This window comes from Gouania willdenowi, chromosome 1, assembly GCF_900634775.1.
Source record: "Gouania willdenowi chromosome 1, fGouWil2.1, whole genome shotgun sequence".
NCBI lineage: Eukaryota > Metazoa > Chordata > Actinopteri > Blenniiformes > Gobiesocidae > Gouania > Gouania willdenowi.
In genome coordinates, this window is record NC_041044.1 from 23,686,545 (window position 1) to 23,706,400 (window position 19,856).

At 39.2% G+C, this 19,856-nt stretch overlaps 2 protein-coding genes across 2 annotated transcripts; one reads left to right on the forward strand and one right to left on the reverse strand.

Moving 5' to 3' along the window:
- Positions 1–910: 910 nt before the first annotated feature.
- synpo2b (synaptopodin 2b) lies at positions 911–8,481 on the reverse strand. The gene is made up of 3 exons (XM_028453667.1): positions 7,833–8,481; positions 5,820–7,111; positions 911–2,164 (listed from the first exon to the last, which is right to left on the reverse strand). Exons 1-3 carry the CDS (start codon positions 8,464–8,466, stop codon positions 1,640–1,642), a joined length of 2,451 nt encoding a protein of 816 aa, XP_028309468.1. The 5' UTR covers positions 8,467–8,481; the 3' UTR covers positions 911–1,639.
- Positions 8,482–15,466: 6,985 nt separating this feature from the next.
- LOC114471890 (solute carrier family 22 member 7-like) lies at positions 15,467–18,956 on the forward strand. The gene is made up of 10 exons (XM_028460882.1): positions 15,467–15,938; positions 16,039–16,142; positions 16,436–16,590; positions 16,689–16,857; positions 16,961–17,084; positions 17,184–17,293; positions 17,920–18,134; positions 18,219–18,327; positions 18,404–18,610; positions 18,769–18,956. The coding sequence occupies exons 1-10, from the start codon at positions 15,486–15,488 to the stop codon at positions 18,794–18,796; spliced, it is 1,674 nt and encodes a 557-aa protein (XP_028316683.1). The 5' UTR covers positions 15,467–15,485; the 3' UTR covers positions 18,797–18,956.
- Positions 18,957–19,856: the final 900 nt, after the last annotated feature.

The window sequence follows — 19,856 nt, forward strand, 5'->3', positions numbered from 1 at the left end:
CGGCTTACATCAATAGGCTAAATTTAACCCACCAAACACTCAAAACCCCTCTCAAACACCATGGAGCAAAGATGGCCACCAGTAGAGCGAGAGAGGACAGGAGCACACACACTACATATATGATGGTGTTTGGGGAAAGGACTTCCATCGCTTTTCCTCCTTCTGGACCTGAAGTCAACACGTCTTTGGGTTGATATAACCTCTGAGGCAGCAGCTGCGCATTAGACTCTAATATGACATGAAAAATGATTTTGGGTAACTACTGACAGAAAATTAAGTGCTGGGGTTAAAACTGTAGCACGGCTTTGTCAGAGAGATGAGAAAAAAACAACGAGTTTATCTCTGAAAAATCCCTTCCTTCAGAGCACTAAAGCGGACATCAAGAAACTGGCCCAGCATACTGTGAATAGCACAATGGTTTGTGATGTACTGTATATAAATAAGTTGACTCGGGTTAAATATTGCTGCAAGTAGCAAATACACTATTGCAATCAAGACCTACCAAGAGGTGATGTAATGTTGAGGCACTGGAGGTGCTTCTATTAATGGGTACTGCTTTGTGATAGAAAACAAATTGGTTCGTAGTTATGCCTATTTATTAGTAATTATAGGGAATTTACACATTTCAAAGACAGTAAACAGGTGTTGGATTACAAATCTAAAGACAATATCCAGGAAGTTGATGTTGAGTTTGTGAGACTCCTGGATGTGTGTGTATGCCCACATAGATAATTTCATCTGACAAGGCTGATTTCTTTACATTTATTTAATCTATATTTCCCATAGGAAGTTACATGCTGCATAATCAACATTTTGGTGAATAGTCTGGAAATGTAGGTAACGATAGATATGTTAATTTTTTAAGTCTTTACAACACACGCCATGCAAAATATATACGTCATCAACCATCATACAAAATTGTGTTTTATTAGATCACCAAAAATGACAAAGGAAGAACACAATATTGCAAATAAACATTTATTTTGTTCACTCAATTAATTGATGCACACACTGACCTTTTTCTTGACCAACACTTTATCAACCATTGACAATCATAACCTAGCTCTATTTTTGTCACCATTATATAATCCAATTGTGTCCAAACAAAGCAGAACATTATTTAAATGCATCCATCAACAACAAGAACAACACAGTGACTCAATTAATGATGAAAAAAACAAAAACAAAAAAAACATTTAAAACTGCACTGGTTATAATCCAACTGTTGGAATATCAACTGGGTTGGGAATATCTCTCAAAGCATTTTCAATTGAGTTCCTAATGATGGGATCTGATCTTTACCTATAGTTTTCCCATAAATGCTGCAATAACCACAATAAATGATAAGAAAAAGGATTTGTTACCTATTAATTTAAAGTGAAGCTGCAATATTTGGGCATGTGCGTCAACGAGTGATTTGTCAAAACACAACAGCAAACAGTGTCAGTGATCAACTCCACTTTTCCATTTACTGACCATTTCTTTCATCCTCTGTCTACCAAACACACAATATAACAGTCCTTCCTTGTTTTTGATGAGGAAGTCTGGTAAAAATATACATATATAGTATGCAGTAAAACTTAATTGTCAATCATAATCTTGTGCTTGTGCCCTTTGCCTCTGTTTTAAAATAAGGCTTTTAGTGCAGTAAACTTCTACTACAGGCACCGTATGCAGGTAAGTACTTTGATGATCTGGGGTCTGGTGTCATGAATCTTATACTGGTCCTACTGATGGACTTCAGAGGCTGAGCAGGTCTGAAGGGAGGCCCACAAAATGCAGGTTTCTTAGGTGGAAGCACCCTGCTCATAGACTGCTGCTGAAAAGCTGGGGCTGTGTGATGGTGTTGACCCCTGCTGACAGAGGCAGGATCAAGGGACACCCTGCGCTTCCATTCATCCGGAGGCTGTGGCAGAGACATGAGGAGCCCTGCAGCTTTGACATTGGAGGCAACCGATGATGTGAGACTCTGAAACATGAAGGCTTCATCCACTGAACCCAAAGGACTCCTGGAGGCTGCTTCCCATGGTGTCAGAGGCTTAAAGGCCTTTTCCTGGCAGGATGTTTGCCTCTGTGTTGGAGTCATCACTGGTCTCTGTGGTCGAGGAGAAGGCATTGAATTCAGCCGCCTGGGCAGACTCAGGGAGCGGCTCTGGTTTGAACTCTGAAAGAAAACCATGCATTGGTTTGAATGAGTGGTTACATCAGTGTGAAGGATACAGTTTTTGCTGCCACCGTCTGGCTTCTATGTATAGACACTTTAGATTTGGAAAAGATTATAAATCCTGAAGATTAATCTCACAGCACCATGAGATCACGATGCAACACAGAACAAAGTGTGGAAATCACAGAGCATCCTATTCGGCCTCAAACATGTCACCAAAATGTAAAACTAATTATTTTTTGTGGGTGACTGTGGGATTAAAAACAAAGCTGATGGAATAAACCAATGCATCTCCTCATAGTTGGTAAGTTATCATTATTTAAATTTAGAGTTTAGACCTTCTGACTGATTATTGTGACCTGTCTGTGATCCACATACATGGGCCGCGGATTGTAAAGTTGCACATGCTAAAATAAACAGCGTCTTTTTGCTACATTTATCAATAAACCACATTTATGTTACTTTTGACCAGATTTACAGCAATATTTGTGAAAATTGTGATAGTTACTTGATATTCACAATGTTAAATCTAAATCTAAATGTTAAAAAGTAAATCTAAATGTTAAATATTAAATCTAAACCAAAATGTTAAATATAAATGTTACATTTAAGTATGTAATACAATATATAGTATCAAATTTAATGTTTAAAATTTCACAAATATTCCTTTAAATCTGGTCTAAAGTAACATTAAAAAAAAATTCACATACATTTTTTAAACTTGGTTTGTTGCTAAATGTTGCAAAAAGTTGCAGTTTATTTTAGCATGCACAACTTTACAATCTGCGCCCCATACACACGGTGCTGCCAATAGTCATCTGTAAGCTCTGATAAACAGGATACACATAAAGTTTAAAATGAAACTTCCCGCTGTCATAAACTGTATTTCTCTAAAACATTTCTGAGAGCTTTTGATCGCTAAACTCCTTACAATCAATTTGATTTCTGTTCCGTTCCATTATCAGATGGAAAGAAATATGTGAGTAAAGCTAAATTTGAACCACATCAATGTTGTTGACAAAGATTTTAAAACTCACCTGCAGTTGATTCCTGCAGCCTGACGCCAGCATTAAGTCAAACATCAACAAGAAGATAAAACTTGACCTGAACCCATTTTCACTGCCAACATCAACATTTGTTTATGATTTACTTTCCTTGAATTTGTCTTACCTGTTAAATATTAAACAACAGCAAAGCCTGGAACAGTGTTTTCCAATCTCAGTAAGAACATATTACAATATGGGAATTTTGTAATGTTCTAAACATGAGGAAACCGGTTGCCATTTCAAAGGTGTTATTATGCATGTGGTCACATACAGTATAATACCTCCACCTTATTCCAAAGAGTGGTGATGTGGATTTAAATATGCAATTTAAATGCTGTTTTCTAAAAAAAGAAGAAAAAAAAGAAGTGGAAATGACCTTGAGAGTTATTGATAATCAGCACATAGTGGATCAATATATATTGATGTTTTCGTTCATTTTTTAAATGTTTCTTTGTAAGAATTATGTTGATATTTTTAAGTGAAGACAGGCAGAGAATATTGTTTTACTTTGTTTGCTTTAGAAGTGAAAGACATGCAAAAGACATGCAATAGAAATATAAAGGTAATAGATACCTGTGTTTCAAGTTAATGTGGCCAAAGTGTTGATTGAAATATAAATAAGTGTGAAATATTTGAAAAATAAATCAGAAAAAGAAGGGATTAGCCCCTCAGGACAGGCTAACAAACATTTACAACAGACACAGAGAGGACACAAGTAGAAGGAAAGAGAGATTTAATAGCATGAATGAGTTGAGTAAGAAGTGATACAGTAAAGAAGCATGACGTGGAGTCAAAGGAGACAATCGTTTCTGTTTTCACATTTCGTTGCTAATAATATTTCAAAGGAGTGGCACAGCATTCAAATCTTTGTGATCATTCGATCGAGTTTTCACTCCACAATTAGCCAACATGAAATCTGGTGAATTTTCTGACAGTTGGTCATAAAAAAACTTTGCAGATAAAAAGATAACTCAAGAAACTTCATCATGAGTCGAGTGACGTATTAAATTTAAAATGACATTGCGTAAAGCTATTTTGATGCCATCAAAAGGTGGAATGAGACTGAAGAAAATGGAAACTGTGTGCACAAAAGTGGAAGTGCAGAGTTAAGTTTTTTCAAAACAAGTGCTCAGAAATAGCCTGCAAATATAATCAGAAGTTTAATGTTACTTTTATCTGACATTAGAAATCCTATAAAAGATATAATATTGGTTTATTGTTTAGGGTTTTTGTCATTACAACTGCTACATACAAATAGTTATTTAAAAAAAATAAAGAGAGAGAGATAAATCGATGATTAATAAAAACCTCTGTATACACCATTGCATATACAATCACTTCCTTAAAAAACTGAAAATAATTAATTTTTTCCAAGTTCACATGCCACTTGCAATGTAAATGTGAATTGGTTTTATTCTGTGTCTTTATCATTGTAAGAAAATACATTCATCTGTTCTCTGACACTGCTGGATGCAAACATATTTGCAGTAGCAGTTTGTTTGGAATTAGGCTGACATTTAGTGCAAAAGGTCACTTCTCTGCCTGTCAAGTGCACTGATTTTATGCATCCACTTGCCAATCTGATGATCACTCAGGCTACACCCAATTCTGTCCACATATTGCATTTAAATAAACTAATGACTCATTGCAACAAGCTTCTTCTGTTTGTTTGTCACCACAGGTTTTTTAGCAGAGAACTTTGGGCGAGGAGCCATTTGGCGAACACCTCTGGCGATAAGGGATGCAGGAGAAAAAGCTGACGCTATGCTGTCAGAGAAAGTAGGCTGCTTGTTTCTTAAGTCACTTGCTGCATGTGTGGCATCAAGCTTTGCACCAATGGGCTTGTCAGCAGCCAAAGTTTGAGCTAATCTCATGTTTGGGGCCAATACATTTTGGGGACTAACTGGTCCTGCAGCCTTAGCAGAAGCTTCTGACTTGCTTTGATTAGCAAGGTTGTCATGACTAGAGTGAGTGGAGGCAGACCTTTGCTTTAAGTTTTTGGTGACCTCAAACTTTAATCTGGGAGAAGGTTTAGGGCTTGGGCTTTTTGCCTCAGGGGTTTCACTATACTTGAACAGTGATGAATTCAAATGGTACGGCTGATGTTTCATAATATCTAAAGTGTTAAGCTGCTTGGGAGCAGGAGTGGGTATTTCTTTGGGCTTCGGTTTGATTTTGGGGCTTGTGGAAAGTGGTTGCTTGCCTGCTCTAGGAGGGTAGAAAGGACCAAGGAGGGGATTGTAGGACAAAGGAGGTGGAGCACGAACGTTTGGTGAATATCGCCAGGAGTTAGGCAGGGATGAAGTTGGTGATGGGGATCTTGTTTTGCTAGCTTGAGCTGATTCACCATCAATAACAAACTTCTGCATACGGGACTGTCTTTTGGCAAACAGTTGTGCACCTTTTCCTGCCAAAGGTGAACCCTCACCAGCTCGATTACCACTTCTGTCAGTGAACTGACTCTTTGAAACAACTGCTGCTACCTTTGAGGATGGATGGACTGTCCCTGATCCTGGTGGGCAAGATACAATTGAGTTTGGAGCACTTTCTGACCAATTCCTTGCAGGTGAAGCTGGATATTGTGGGCTACTGCGTACTTGCATACTCACAGGGGTTCTTAGCGACTGTTGGGTCTCTCTATTTGTGGTTTGCTGAAGGTGAGGTTGAGAGGTGTTCAACGAAGCCCAAGAGTTGACAGATGTTTGGTCTTGGACATGAGGGATGGCTGTCTGTGAAGGCTGTATCCACTCCTGTGGCTGTAAGTAGCGCTGACTATGAGGCCCCACAGGACTGTGTGTAGGCTGTGAAACTGGACTTCTTGGAGGAATATATTGTTCACAGGAGGGACTCCTCCTCATCCAGGGGGGGCATGCTGGATTAATGGTTGGTTTTGGAGCAACTGGAGGCGGATTCTTGAGTTTTACTGTTCTGGGTTGCATGAAATTACAAGCTTCAGCGCCCAGGCTAAAACAGTCCTCCTCTGGCTCAATGTAAGAGCATCTATCACCTTTATTTTGTTGATTAATATTAATTTGTTTTGTTTGTTTGTTTGTGGGTTTGCGCTTTGACTCTGGAAGGATACCAGTCCTAATAGCTGGCACAGAAATTCTCTCATCCCTTGAGGCTATGATGTCACCAGTGGGGGACCAAACCTGTGGATTAGTGATGATAGGTACAGGTACCTTCAATTTAGCTCCAGGTTTTTTTGTGACGGTACTGATGGTACCAGACATGTACGGAGCAGCTCTGCTGTCTTGAAATCCCATGAAAGGCTTTGCTGTTCTGTTTGGCACCAAACCCTTTGATATGTCGGAAGCATGGTTCATCTCCTGAATACTTCCTTTATACTCTAAAAGCAGCTTGGCATCCATGTTGTTGGTTTTATCAGCACACACATATCTTTCATTGATGTCATAAATATCTTCTCCTTCCGTACATTCAGCCTCACAAGCCAATCCTTGCCTCCTCATGTCTTCATGCTCCGACTGTAATTCATCAATGCGTTTGCGCCGTTGAGAAAACATTAAAACTCCTTTACCCTTTGCGTTTGGCAGTGAATCCATTTCTTGGAGTCTCTCCCAGTTTAGACTCAAACTGTGCTGCTGGTGATACAGGGAATATTGCTCCTCCACTTCAGAGTCACTTGTTGACACAAAGGTATACCCAGATGATCTAACTTGCTCCGTTTCTTCCTCTATTTTCTCTTCATCATCAAATGTATCATCACCAGTTCCGTAACTTACAAGAGTGTATTTCTTGACTCTCTGCTGACGTTTTTTGAACAGAATGGCTCCTTTGTTTAGTGGGTTTGGTGCCTCTGTTAGAAGACGTGCAATTCGCTTACATTTGGACTTGGTCTCTTTGACTTGCTTTTCTGATTGGCTGTCATTGTGGCTACGCCCTAAAGCAAAGGGAGAGATGAAGGGAGGAAGAAGATGAAGACTTAAGGTATATGTAACATAAAGATATCATGTACAGATTACCATTTTTAAACCTCCATACCAAATAAATACATAAAAAATGATATCAGCACAAGAATAATTCTGAGGATTAAGGGAAGTATTACAGATATTTCTTAGGTTCCCCCTGCTGATGCAAGCACACTAATAAAAGCATCATATTTACTTACAGCTAGCCCTGCGTGGGTGGGTAAACCATAAGGCAAGGAAAGTGAGGAGCTCACTTTTCCATTGCAGTCCTACGATCGGATAAGAGATCGAATGACAGCCTAGGCTGACACATGCTCGTGTCTGTCAAATATGGTTCTGCCAGCCTCATCATATGGTCATAATTTATTCTTATCCTGCTTTGACTATTAAAGCCATGGGATTTTTCCCTGCAAGTCCACCGTAAATAGCCCATGTTACAACATGGAAATAGCAGCACACTTTATTCTTTGTATGTGATGTTCATTGTTTGAAGTAGCTCCTAAAATAACCCCCAAATAAGTTTTTCCAAAGGATAAGACTCTGCAGCATGCAAAATAGATTAATCCCAGATTAATTCTTTTCTAAAACAAGGTCCATGGAATACTTCATGTTTAAAAAGCTCTCACCACATGCTGTGCAGTTTGCTCTGCTTGCTCTTATGGCTAAGTAAAAGGAGTAGTATCAAATACTCACGTGTGTACCTTGTCCTGTGCTTGTCCGGTCTGTACAGATCTGTGTCAGACTCTAAGTACCATGTCTCTGCCTGCTCAGCACACTCATTTGAAGCTCCAAAGAAGACAGAAGCAGGAGGTACTTCACTACTCCCTCCTTCCTCTGAAGATTCAGCCCTCCTGTTCCCAGTCCCAAGGTCCTGCCTATTACAGGCACCCTGGGGTGCCTCTGCTGTCAGGGTCAAGGCCAGGGTCATATCTGCTGTGTATTCGAGCGAGGAGGAAGAAGACTTGGAATGTGTTTTTGATCCATGGTCCACATTAGGCACAGACTCTGGGCATTCTGGGTGTGAGGACTGTGATGTTTGTGAGGTTTCTATGAGGGGAGTATCTGTAGTGGATACTCTTGAATCACTTAGGTAGGAATCATCCTCTTCTTGGTATGAAACCCCCTCATTGCTTTCAAAATATTTGAGTCGTTCATCTACTGAGTCTTGTTGATCTGTGGTCTCAGGGTCTGAGTCAATGACCTCGGGGGACTCAATGACATCATATTCAGTGTAGGACTCTGATACATCAAGATCCTGGGAACCTTCGGATCCAGACCAAGTGGGCAAGGTGTCATTGTTTTCCAGGTCTTCAGCCATAGGGTCCATTTCTAAAGCTGATTCATCTTACCTTTATCTAGAAAAACACAAACAACTTATATAATACATACAATAAAATGTGCATTGCAACACAAAACATTTCTTCACATTTAAAAACACTATTACAATCTTCTTTCTTAAGAAGATTGTAAAAAAGAACAGGAAGACGTACTATCATGAATTCAGATCAACTAAAGAGATTTCCACATTCAGTCCTCTTTGTGACATTAATGTCTCACATGCAGCTCTCTGAATTATTCCAATCCCCAATAGGAAGAGAAGCTTTGCTTGAACACATCCAACAGGATTGTCATTGCTGTAAATGGAATGGTATGTAATATCACTGGAGGAATCTTCATTCACATCCAAGCAAGAGTATAAGCAAAACATTTGGGTGCTGTTTTCTGAACTCTTGTTTATACAGCAAAGGTTTTTCCTCCGACTGTTCTCATCTGTTGTCACAACAGGCCGGTTTTTGTTCAACAGATACATCTATTGCACTGTTTGCTTTGTATATCATCCACCTTATTCCCATTTGAGGCTAATGTTAATCTTGTCATTTTTCATTGTTTCAGTTATCGTCTGACTCACATATTCCTGTTTAGGACTGCAGGGGTCTGCTGGTGTCTATCTCCTGCTCTCATCACGTGTTAGTTGGGAATACACCCTGGACAGGGTGCCAGTCCATCGCAGGGTAAACACAAACAGACTGACTTCAGCTCCCATTTACTCCTATGGGCAATTTAAAGGAGACATATCATGCTTTTAAATCCTTCCTTTTTAGATATAAATCATATAGTTGTGGTCTATATAAAGCAGAACTGCAATGCTTGGGTCTGAATTCCTCATTATTATAACTCCACAGGCCCCTTTTCTACCCCTTTTCTGGTGTGCTTCTAAGAGCAACTCGTTTTGGTGCAGTCTCTTTAAATGCAAATGAGACACTCCATACCCCGCCCCCTCTTCAGGTTGCAGAGGTGAGACTCGGTTCAACTCCACCCTGTTCGGCCATTTTTGTAGTTTGATAGAAGAGATACGGCTATGTAGTGGCGCAGAAACTTTTATTCACACGTTATTTACAAAATGTCAACAACAGAAGACTTGTCCATCCAGCCTTACATGTTCGAGCCAGAGTCGGACCCGGCGGAGCGAGATGAAAATGATGAACCTGCAGAACCCTAACAAGTGAGCTAACACAAGCGCCGAGCTAACGCTAGCACCAAGCTAACGCTAGCGCCAAGCTAACGTCACGAAATGCATTTTAATACAGTTTTTTTGGAGACAAAAACGGCAAAATGAAATGACTAATGAAAACTTTAGACTTAAATTAAACCACGTAGGCCATATCATCAAGGATCTAAAACGATCACACAGCGCTAACATATGAAGACGGTGCAACTTCTAATGCTAACAAAACAATGACAGGGACGTCTTATCATCACACTTTTTAGCGTTATTTACAGCTTACCAAAGTGCTCTGTTCGTTGTCTCCAAAGATAGAAGGAATTGAACCCTCAATCAGACAAAGTCTTTCGGCAAATCCTTCTTTATACTGGTGAAGCAGTCATCCTTGAAGTGCTTCGCGCACACAAAAATGACCTTACCCACAAATGTGGGTACATTTCCGTGAAAAATAAAACTCAACCAGGCACTTTGAAAAGGTTCTGATGCTGGGAGACGGTGTAATGAAGCGTGTGGGTTACTACATCCAACAACCCAACATTTTGACTTATCCTCTCGTAACTTCAGCATCCTTGAGCTTGGACTACAAAATAAAAGCGAGAAATAAAAATGGCGGATTGCTCGAAGTGTTGGGAATGGAGTCCATGTCCTAATTCGGCAGTTCCGCTGCAAATATACAACAAAATGCATTTAAGGACTAAAAAAGTGGATTTAGCATGATATGTCCCCTTTAAAGACTCCAATTAACTGAACATATTGTTCTTAAAATAATTTCTGACTACCCATCAAGCCGACGTCTTGACACGTAGTCAACTAGGGCTGTGATTGGTCAGCTCCAAACCTCAGTCCCGGTCACTGCCTTTTTCTACAAGTGAATTGAGTCAAAGAGAGAACCAAGATGGACTAAATGTGCCAGAGTTGTATTATTTCCGTTCATGGCTGCAGCACGCAAAACACCGGCAAACAGAGTCAATCACAGACAAAAGATGTGCGTTTACTGTTATTATCACTACTCTGCCTCGTGTGTGTGTGTGTGTGTGTGTGTGTGTGTGCGTGTGCGTGTGCGTGTGCGTGTGCGTGTGCGTGTGTGTGTGTGTGTGTGTGTGTGTGTGTGAGTGTGTGTGTGTACCTGAGCAGGTCAACGTCAGCTGACGTGTGTGGAGGAGGAGTGGGGGGCGTGTCCACCAGCTGATGGAGCTACGGAACCTTCAGGAAAGATGGACACGCTTTGACATCAATGTGGTTTCTACAGAACAATATCAGGTCAGAACACACACACAGACACACACACACACACACACACACACACACACACACGATATAAACATTACAAAAAATGTGAACCTGTCAATAATCTGAAGTTTGATTAACTGTGAATTAAGAAGGACTGAGATCTGAATGATTTAGTCATTTACACAATGTTTTTCCTGCTGCAGATTGATCTGATCAGATGGTTACGTTATCAAAATAATGTCAGCATTTAGAATGTGAGCATTAATACACAACAGAACAGATGTGTGGTTTCTGTTTATTAAAGATGAAATCTTGTATATTCTGATTCTTCTAATTTTGTGTATTTTTGTTCTCATTTTATTTATTTTTTCCACCTTTTGTGTAGTTTGTGTTGACATTTTGTGCATCCTTTTTTTTTGTATTTTTAAAATATTTTTCTCTTTGTTTATTTTTAACTTTCTTTTGTGTATTTTTGTGTAGATTGGAGTAGTTTTGTGTATTTTTGTTATTTTGTGTGTTTTAAGAGTCATTTTTGTATTTATAATTTCTGTTTATGTTGTCATAAACATACAGTTGTTATTGACCTGTGGGATCAAAGCCAGGGGGCGCGGCCATCATTAGCTATAGTTGTGTGTGAAAAGGTGTGGATGTGTTGCTGCTGTTTTTCAGATGGTGTTTGAAGGAATCAAAGGTTCCTCAGGGTTCTTAGCTCTGGATGGCATTGAGTTCACACCAGGAAGGAACTGTGAGAACCTGCTCACTGACTCACACAAAGGTGTGTGTGTGTGTGTGTGTGTGTGTGTGTGTGTGTGTGTGTGTGTGTGTGTGTGTGTGTGTGTGTGTGTGTGTGTGTGTGTGCTTCATTAACTGTAAACAATGATCAATATCCTGTGGAGGAGCCAGGGGAGTAGACGTGACGTTATGTTTAAAGCAATCTGACCAGCGCTGTCCCGCTCTAACTACCCTCTTCCCAGGGCCGTGGACCCTGTTACCTCGCTGCTCTCTTTCTGCTCTATGGTGAGGTTGGGGTCCCCTCACCCTCGGTGTAACTGTTGACCGGAGCAGTCGACAGTCCGCTCGATTTCCTTTTTATACTTTGTTTACGAGTTTCCTATGTTTATATTGAAAAATAAAGTGCACGTTTTGAAACCGTTGTTTTAATGTTTGTGGCCAATAAAATACACATGGTTTGGTACAGTAGGTCAGTAATAATAAATAATAATAAATTACATTTTAAGATGCTTAAAAAACATAAAACGTATTTTTCTGTGACCGGAAGATAAACAAGGGCTTTTTAATGCTCATTTGTAACAACAACACACAGCCACAACCCCCTAGCGGCAGGGCGGCCAATCGCATAGCGAGGCGTTCCCTCCACGCAGACCTAAAAGGGCCAACCTCCGCGTCACGTTGACAGCATGCCCCGACGTAGGTCCTGATACTGAACCTTAAACCAGGCTTAAATGTCTTGTAAAATGTGAATACAAAGTCAGATACCACTCCTATGTTTCACTTGATTCAGTTTTCTGTACTAACAAATATAAAAGCAATTACCTGATGCCATGATTGTAGTTTATAAGTTCAGAATAAAGTCCAGAGAAATAGAAATAAAGACAGTATATCGCTGACTTGTTGTGCCCCTACATTTCAGGGCGCACCCTTCGGTCTTCAGGCCAGGGTCTCCTAAAGTTCCCAAAAAAGTCATTTTAAAACCCAGGGAGACCTGGCGTTCCAGGCTGTGGCCCCCAGACTTTACAATGACCTGCACCGGTTCCGCCGGGAGCTTGACTGTGTGGACTCTTTTAAGAATCATTTGAAGACTGCGCTCTTCAGAAAAGCCTTTGGTTAAATGGATTTCAAAAAAATTTTTCACTTTTCTAATCCATTTTATCCCTTTATGACGCTGTTCCTGTTGTTCTAGATTCACCTTTGTTTTACTATCTTTTTATAATGTTGCTCCTGTTGTTTTAATTTCTCATCTGTTCTGTACAGCACTTTGTGATTTTTATCAGAGAAAAGGGCTTTATAAAAAATACTTAGAGTTAGGTTTTTTTTCAGTATATGGTCACATTTACTGCTATGAACACTATCTTGCATTGTGAAGATAAAACTGCTTTTATGACTCAAATAAAAGCTTTGTGAACGTTTATCCCCAAAGACAATAGCAGAGTGAGAGAGCCACGGGTTTTTCCCATATTACACTATTACTAATCTAATCTAACAAAATCTCTTCTGTAACATGTGAAATTTGTCAATAGTTTAAATCTAATCAGGAAACCCCTTTAAAACTTATTTCAGAGTAAAATGTTTAAGAGATAGACAGATGGATGATGTTAAATATGTTTTTTTTTTTTTAATTTGTTCTAATCACACAGTTTAGAACCCAGGTTACAGTGACCTATCAATCAAATGGGGTAGCACTTGAGGTGTCCAATCAGGTTCCTTGAATAGCCAGCGCTTCCCTGATGAGGCCTCTAGCTCTACCTTTCTCCCAAAGGAGGCTTCTTTTCACACTTGGTTCCACTTTGGTTTGACACACCAACATCTTTAAGTCTGACTTTGGGGCCACAGGAGTCTCTCTTCCCTATTATGGAAGCAACTGCAGTTTGTTTGCACATTCCCATGGAAACAGGGAGCCAGCGTTTTCGACAAATGAGTGAACTCCTGGTCCAGTGGCTGACCCCTTCATGGACCGAGCACTTGAGGATTAGATGTATTCTTGACATCACGTAGTATAGGCCTGGTTTAGCACGACCACAACACAGACACATATTTACCAATCTTTACAGGTGACATTATCCGATTTACTGGGAACAGAGATATGATATGGTCAGTACAAACATATGATGATATGAAAAAGGGGGTCAAATCCACCGTACTGTTTTTTTTCTTTGATCACATTATCCTCATGCCACAAGGTGGTGTTGCATTATTTTATAAACCTTTGGTTTTCCATCAAGAACCAAGCTAAGACTTGATTACAGTAATAAAGCCTTTAGTGACTGTAAAGCAGTTGTTCAGGCGGATAATAATGAGACAAAGATTTTTTTTTTCCATAACATAACAGGAAGGAAAGCTTTGATTGGATGCTCTCGACAAACATGACAGAAGTTTTGACTTACCTAGTTTTTCACGGATGAACCTAAAGAAAACAAAGGGTGTCTTGTCAGTAGATGTCCAGCAGTGCTGACTGGAACCTGTTCGTCTGACCATCAAACTACACTCAGAGCACCAAAATGCTCATTCCCCATTTAGACAGCTTGTGACGTACCCTGAGTCATTCATGTGTGCAGCTTAGTTCAAGAAGGAGAGGAAAAGAGATGGAGAGGAGGAGAGAGAAAGAAAGTGTTTAGCTCAGATGAGCTGCTTGATATGAGGAAAAGATTTTCTTCTAAACTACAAAAAAAAAACATATTTATAACAGCAATAAAGTAGCTTAAAGGTCCCATGTTATGCTGTTTTTCACCCATCTCCATTTGTTCTAAGAACCCCAAAAACATAGTATTTGAGGTTTATTTTCCCAAACTCAACTGTTTTTGAGTTTTAGCCTCTGAAAAGTCACTTTCTGAGCAACTCTCAACAGGCTGATTTGCATCCTACTTATGCATATTCATGAGTGGGCGTGTCTATAAATGGGACACTGACTTCCTCCTCCCCGCACGGTGACTTAGGGCCAGAGGACGGCCCGCCCTCCTCCCACCCACTGCGTAGCTGAGCTCATGCTGCTTTATAAACATGAGACAGCGCGTGGGGGCGGGGCGTTCACCGGTACATACATAGACTGTAGAAAATACATACATAGCAGTGCACGAAGGCGAGAGCTTCCTGGAGGCGCGGCTTCTCCAGCTCATTGCCGCGTGAAATTTGTCATCAAAGTGGGAACGCTTCATCATATTGGAGTGAGGTGTTTTGGCTCACCCTGCAGTAAGAAAGGAGCAAATCGCCCTCTAACTAACGATTGAGGGAATCAATGAAAATAACACTTTGGGCATTTGTATGAAGCCCAAATAGCACTTTTATTATGTTTAAAGCACAGAAAAGTCGATTTAGCGTAACATGGGCCCTTTAAAAACAAAGGCAGCATGTGTCCCCAGGTTTTAAGCTGGGATGGCCTTTTGCGTGTCTTTGACCATTGCATCAATAAGAATAATAAAATGTCTTATAAAGCAGTTGTGCACTAACCACATAAGGTAATCCTAATCTTCTATAGAGAGACTACAGTCACATTTATTATTATTTCATTGAGATCATGTCGATGTATGACTAATATACTTGTTTATTTTAATAATGTTTAGATATCACTAAGCTTAGGCATCACATTAGGTTCTCAAACAGTGAGAGAGAGCAACTAAGCTCACAGTTACAGATTTGGTTTTCAAGCAAGCCTCACTTATTGTTAGAGAGCTGCTATTAAACATACAGTTATTAGTGAGAGTCATAACTTTGGTCATCTTGTGGTGGTGAAAGCATGTGATGGTGGCACAAACCAATTAGTATGCATCAAGCAAATGTGTATTCTCTTACTGTCTGTGCACAAAAAAAATGTTAAACTATTTCTGCACAATCTGGCAATGATTAACACCAACCACATAAATGGATGTGTTTCCTTCTGCATGCCATACTGTAGACTCTTCACTTTTGGATTGGGTTACTGTAAACTAGGCTTGCTTTGCAAGATGAAATTTGACAGTATACTTTCAGAAATTAATGGATTTGGAAAGTTTCAACTCAGGCTAATATTGATTCAGATGCTCTCTCGTATTACACTGCCATGTCACTTTCTACTGAATAACTTCATGGCAGCGATTCCCAATCACCACTGTAACATCAGTGCTCTGGATGATGGTGATGTGTTTGGCAATTTAACCTTTCAACAGAAACTAGCAGTGAGCATTCCAGCAGAGCAGGATGGGACCCTCAACGGCTGTGAGATGTTCCCAAGTCCACAGTATCAATATTTGTTGGGCTCAAACAGCACTGGGACCAAGGATGCAGTTACCACTGTTCCCTGTCAGAATGGATGGATGTATGACAACAGCACATTTAAATCTACGCTGGCGACAGAGGTGAGTGTCAGTGAGAATAAATTAAAAGACCAATGCTTGCAACATTTGCAAATATTTAATGAAACATGTGAATAAGTTGAGTTGTAATGTTTCCTTGCAGTGGGATCTTGTGTGCAGCAGAAAAACCATGACAAAAGCTACAGCCACTGTTTTATTTGCTGGTGTGATGGTTGGAGCTCCTTTGTTTGGATTTCTCAGTGACAGGTAACTGTTTGGATTGCCTACTTAAAATAATCGCTAACCTATACATAAAATTCCGACCCAATTAAATTATTTTTCATCAAAGACTATTTTTACTCTGGAAGTTCACTTGTTTATTATTTCTCTAAGATTTTATAAATGTGTTTGATTAATTTTTTTAACTTTTAACCCTCAATTTGAAAATACTAAACTTACATGTTGTAATCACTTATAAATGCAATTTGTGCTTTAATTTGCGGCTTGAAACACAGTGAATGCTGTCATCTCACGTGTGATTTTTTGTTTTATTTCTATAGCTTTGGGCGACGACCGATGCTGCTGGTATCTTATCTCTCAACCCTGATATTTGCGGTGCTGAGTGCTTTTTCCACTTCATATATAATGTTTACCATCATGAGATTTTTCACAGGGCTGTCCCAGGCAGGCATAAGCATAATCTCCATTGCTTTAAGTAAGATACCTGTTGTGTATGAAAGTTTGCTGTGCTGTGTTTAGAAATGTACTATCTTTAAAAAATCAATACATTTATAATCACTCATACTTGTGCAGATGTCGAATGGTTCAGCGTTGAACACAGAACATTCTCAGGCATAATCATAAGCCTGGATTGGACTTTAGGAAGCTGGCTTCTGGTTGGAATTGCATATGGAGTAAATGATTGGAGGATGCTAATCCTGGCTGTGTCCTCACCGCTAATTCTATCAATTTTTGCATGGAGGTAATATATTCTATATGTTGCACTTTACAATGTTGCAAATACCTCAAGAAGGAAAGTTCTCTTTTTGCTAGAACGTAAAAGTCAAGATGTTTTTCCAATTTAGGTGGCTTCCAGAATCTGCAAGGTGGCTGATGGCAAATGGAAAGGTGGACGCAGCTCACCGTTACATTATGCAATGTTCCAAGATGAACAACAGGTCCAAGAGTATGTCTGCCATCACACCTGAGGTACAATCAAAAAATGTGCTTTGTTTTAAATTGAACTATTGTTGTATGGTATGAAATAAATTTAAACCATAACAATACATCTGGCCTAATTTCAAACAGACGTTGCTAAAGTCTGCACAGGAGGAAATTGAAGATAAGAAGTACACTTTTTTAGATCTTTTCAAGAGCCCTAACCTCAGAAAAGTTGCTATCTGTTCCGGAATTGTATGGTAAGTATCTATTAGTGATAGGTATTTTTTTCAGAAGGTTGTATGAAGTATTTTTACTCATGATTTTGTGGTAAATGTATTGTCGGCAATGAATGATTTAACCATAATGCCGTGGTTTAATCAGAAAACAATAATCCATCCATTATTTCACACACAGCTAATTATTGAGCTAAATAATGTGTTGTTTCTTGATTTATGTAACACTAAGATAATCATTATCTGGGCTTGCTAAGCTTATGGATATCTGAGATCATCCAAAATATGATGTTTGCCCCACCTGAGTGATGTGAAACATACAATCACCGTGTTTATTTATTTATTTATTTTTTGTCCATTTGTTTCTGTTCCTCCTAGAGGAAACACATTTTCTTTTTCACATATCCAGCCGTGCAATTTCCTTACTAGTTTTTTTTTTTTTTTGCATTTTCTGCATCAGAGTGATAAAATAATTGATTTTGTTATCTAGTTAACATGTTGACATGTCTGGCATTAAATATTTAATTATGTTTGAAAGCTTTTACGAAAGAATCTCAAGGCCAGGTGAAGATTATTCTACGACCACAGAGAACCTCCACTGAGATGTTTCATCATGGCATCATGGAAGTTTTGATGTTTTCTTTTTCTAGGTACGGAGTTGCTTTTACGTACTACGGAATAACTTTGAATATCACAGGGTTTGGACTCAACCCATACCTCACCCAATTTACATTTGCTTCAATTGAAATGCCAATGAAAATTGGTGTGTATTTCTTTCTGAAGAAGTTTGGTAGAAAGCCCGGAATGATAGTAACTCTGTTATCAGTTGGTCTATGTCTTTTCGTCAACATGTTAATTCCAAAAGGTACCGATCCTCTCTTTTTAAACAGATTTTTGTCATTTTTAAATGTTCTTATTTGATGTAATGCAACCGTCCTATTTCCCACAGAAAATGTCATCATCCGTACAGTCGTAGCAGTTCTTGGGAAGTCCATGTCAGAGGCGTCCTTCACAATTATGTTTCTCTATACAACTGAGCTGTTTCCCACAATCGTTCGGTTCGTCTTCAAGATTCACCTAAAGACTCTCCTTATATGATGTCAGTTCAATGACCTCAGTGCTTTGGCTTTTCAGACAGAATGGTTTAGGCTACACTTCGTTTGTTGCACGGCTGGGAGTGTCCATTTCCCCACTCATCATGCTATTGGAGGATGTGTGGAATCACTTCCCTGCACTCATTTACTCTTCTGTGGCAGTTGGATCCGGTTTGGTGGCCGTACTCCTTCCAGAAACGCTAAACATTCATCTACCAGAGTTAATTGAGGACATTGAGAAACCAAGGTGAAGATGTTCAATTCTAACATAAACACTACAGCAGGGTATTAGCCATGGATAAGCCATGCTTGTTTGTGTTACTAAACTATATTGTTTATCTGACAAAAGTTTCCAATCTGAGTCCTTGCATCAACTGACAAACTTCATTTTTATTTGTTTTACAGGAAACAACACACAAAGTCAGAAAAGTGAAATCCTGTTTGGATATGTCATGTTTTTCAATCAATAACAAATAATCAATTTTAAAATGATCTTTTCATTCTGCTAATTATTAAAATCATTAATAACTATTAAAACCATACTGTGTCTTTGTTTTATGGGACATTTAAAAATAAATCCAATACCTAATGAATGGAAAATGCTATGCTTTCAACACTATAATACACTGCTACAGGACACAGGAGGTAAATATCAGCAAAGGAAGAACAGCAAACTTGACAAAAGGACATCCAGTGGTCCTATGTAGGGCTTTGTGTCAACACCGTTCAGTCAAATACAGGGTTGTGATTACAAAATAGTTGTGTTTAACTATGTGATTCTGAGGATGATAGTGTCATTTGGCGCTTTGGTTTTATTACCATTATGAGGACAGCATGTGTTTTCACATACCAAAAATGTGAAAATGTATAGCACATCCTGATTTCAGGATGAGTGAACTATGAACCATGGTTCGTAAATCATGAACCATGTTCATGATTTCATGAGTTCATGAACCATGTTCATGTTTTCGTAAAAAATAAAGCTCCCTGTAAGTGAAACCACCGTGCCCTTCGTCTAGTAGAGGTCTGTGGACCATTTGGGATAGTGCTGCACACTCCACTCACCCACCTCAATTCATTAGCAGGTCCAGTTATTAGTGAGCATGTCAAATATCCTCATTGTTTTCTGTGTACTTCATTCCTCCACATTTAGTATTCTGGGGTACCCTGGTTGGTACAATTGGACTAAGAACATCTATGCTATGCATTTTTGTAACTTTAACAGTACTTGATTTGTTGGCAAAAATAAATGAAAAATTACTCATTCAAACTCTTGAAACAGTTACATTATACTGGGTTATACTGACTCTGAGGGGTTACATATTCTGAGGGGTAATACCCTTGTGACATTAAAGGATTGTATCCTCACTTGCATTTTCTTCATAAAATGCAAATAATCAAGCTTTTATTAAAGTCAAAAACATAAAACAGTAATTGAATGAGAGACATTCAATTCTGTGTCTTTAAGCCTTGTTGTGTAGTCAATACCATTA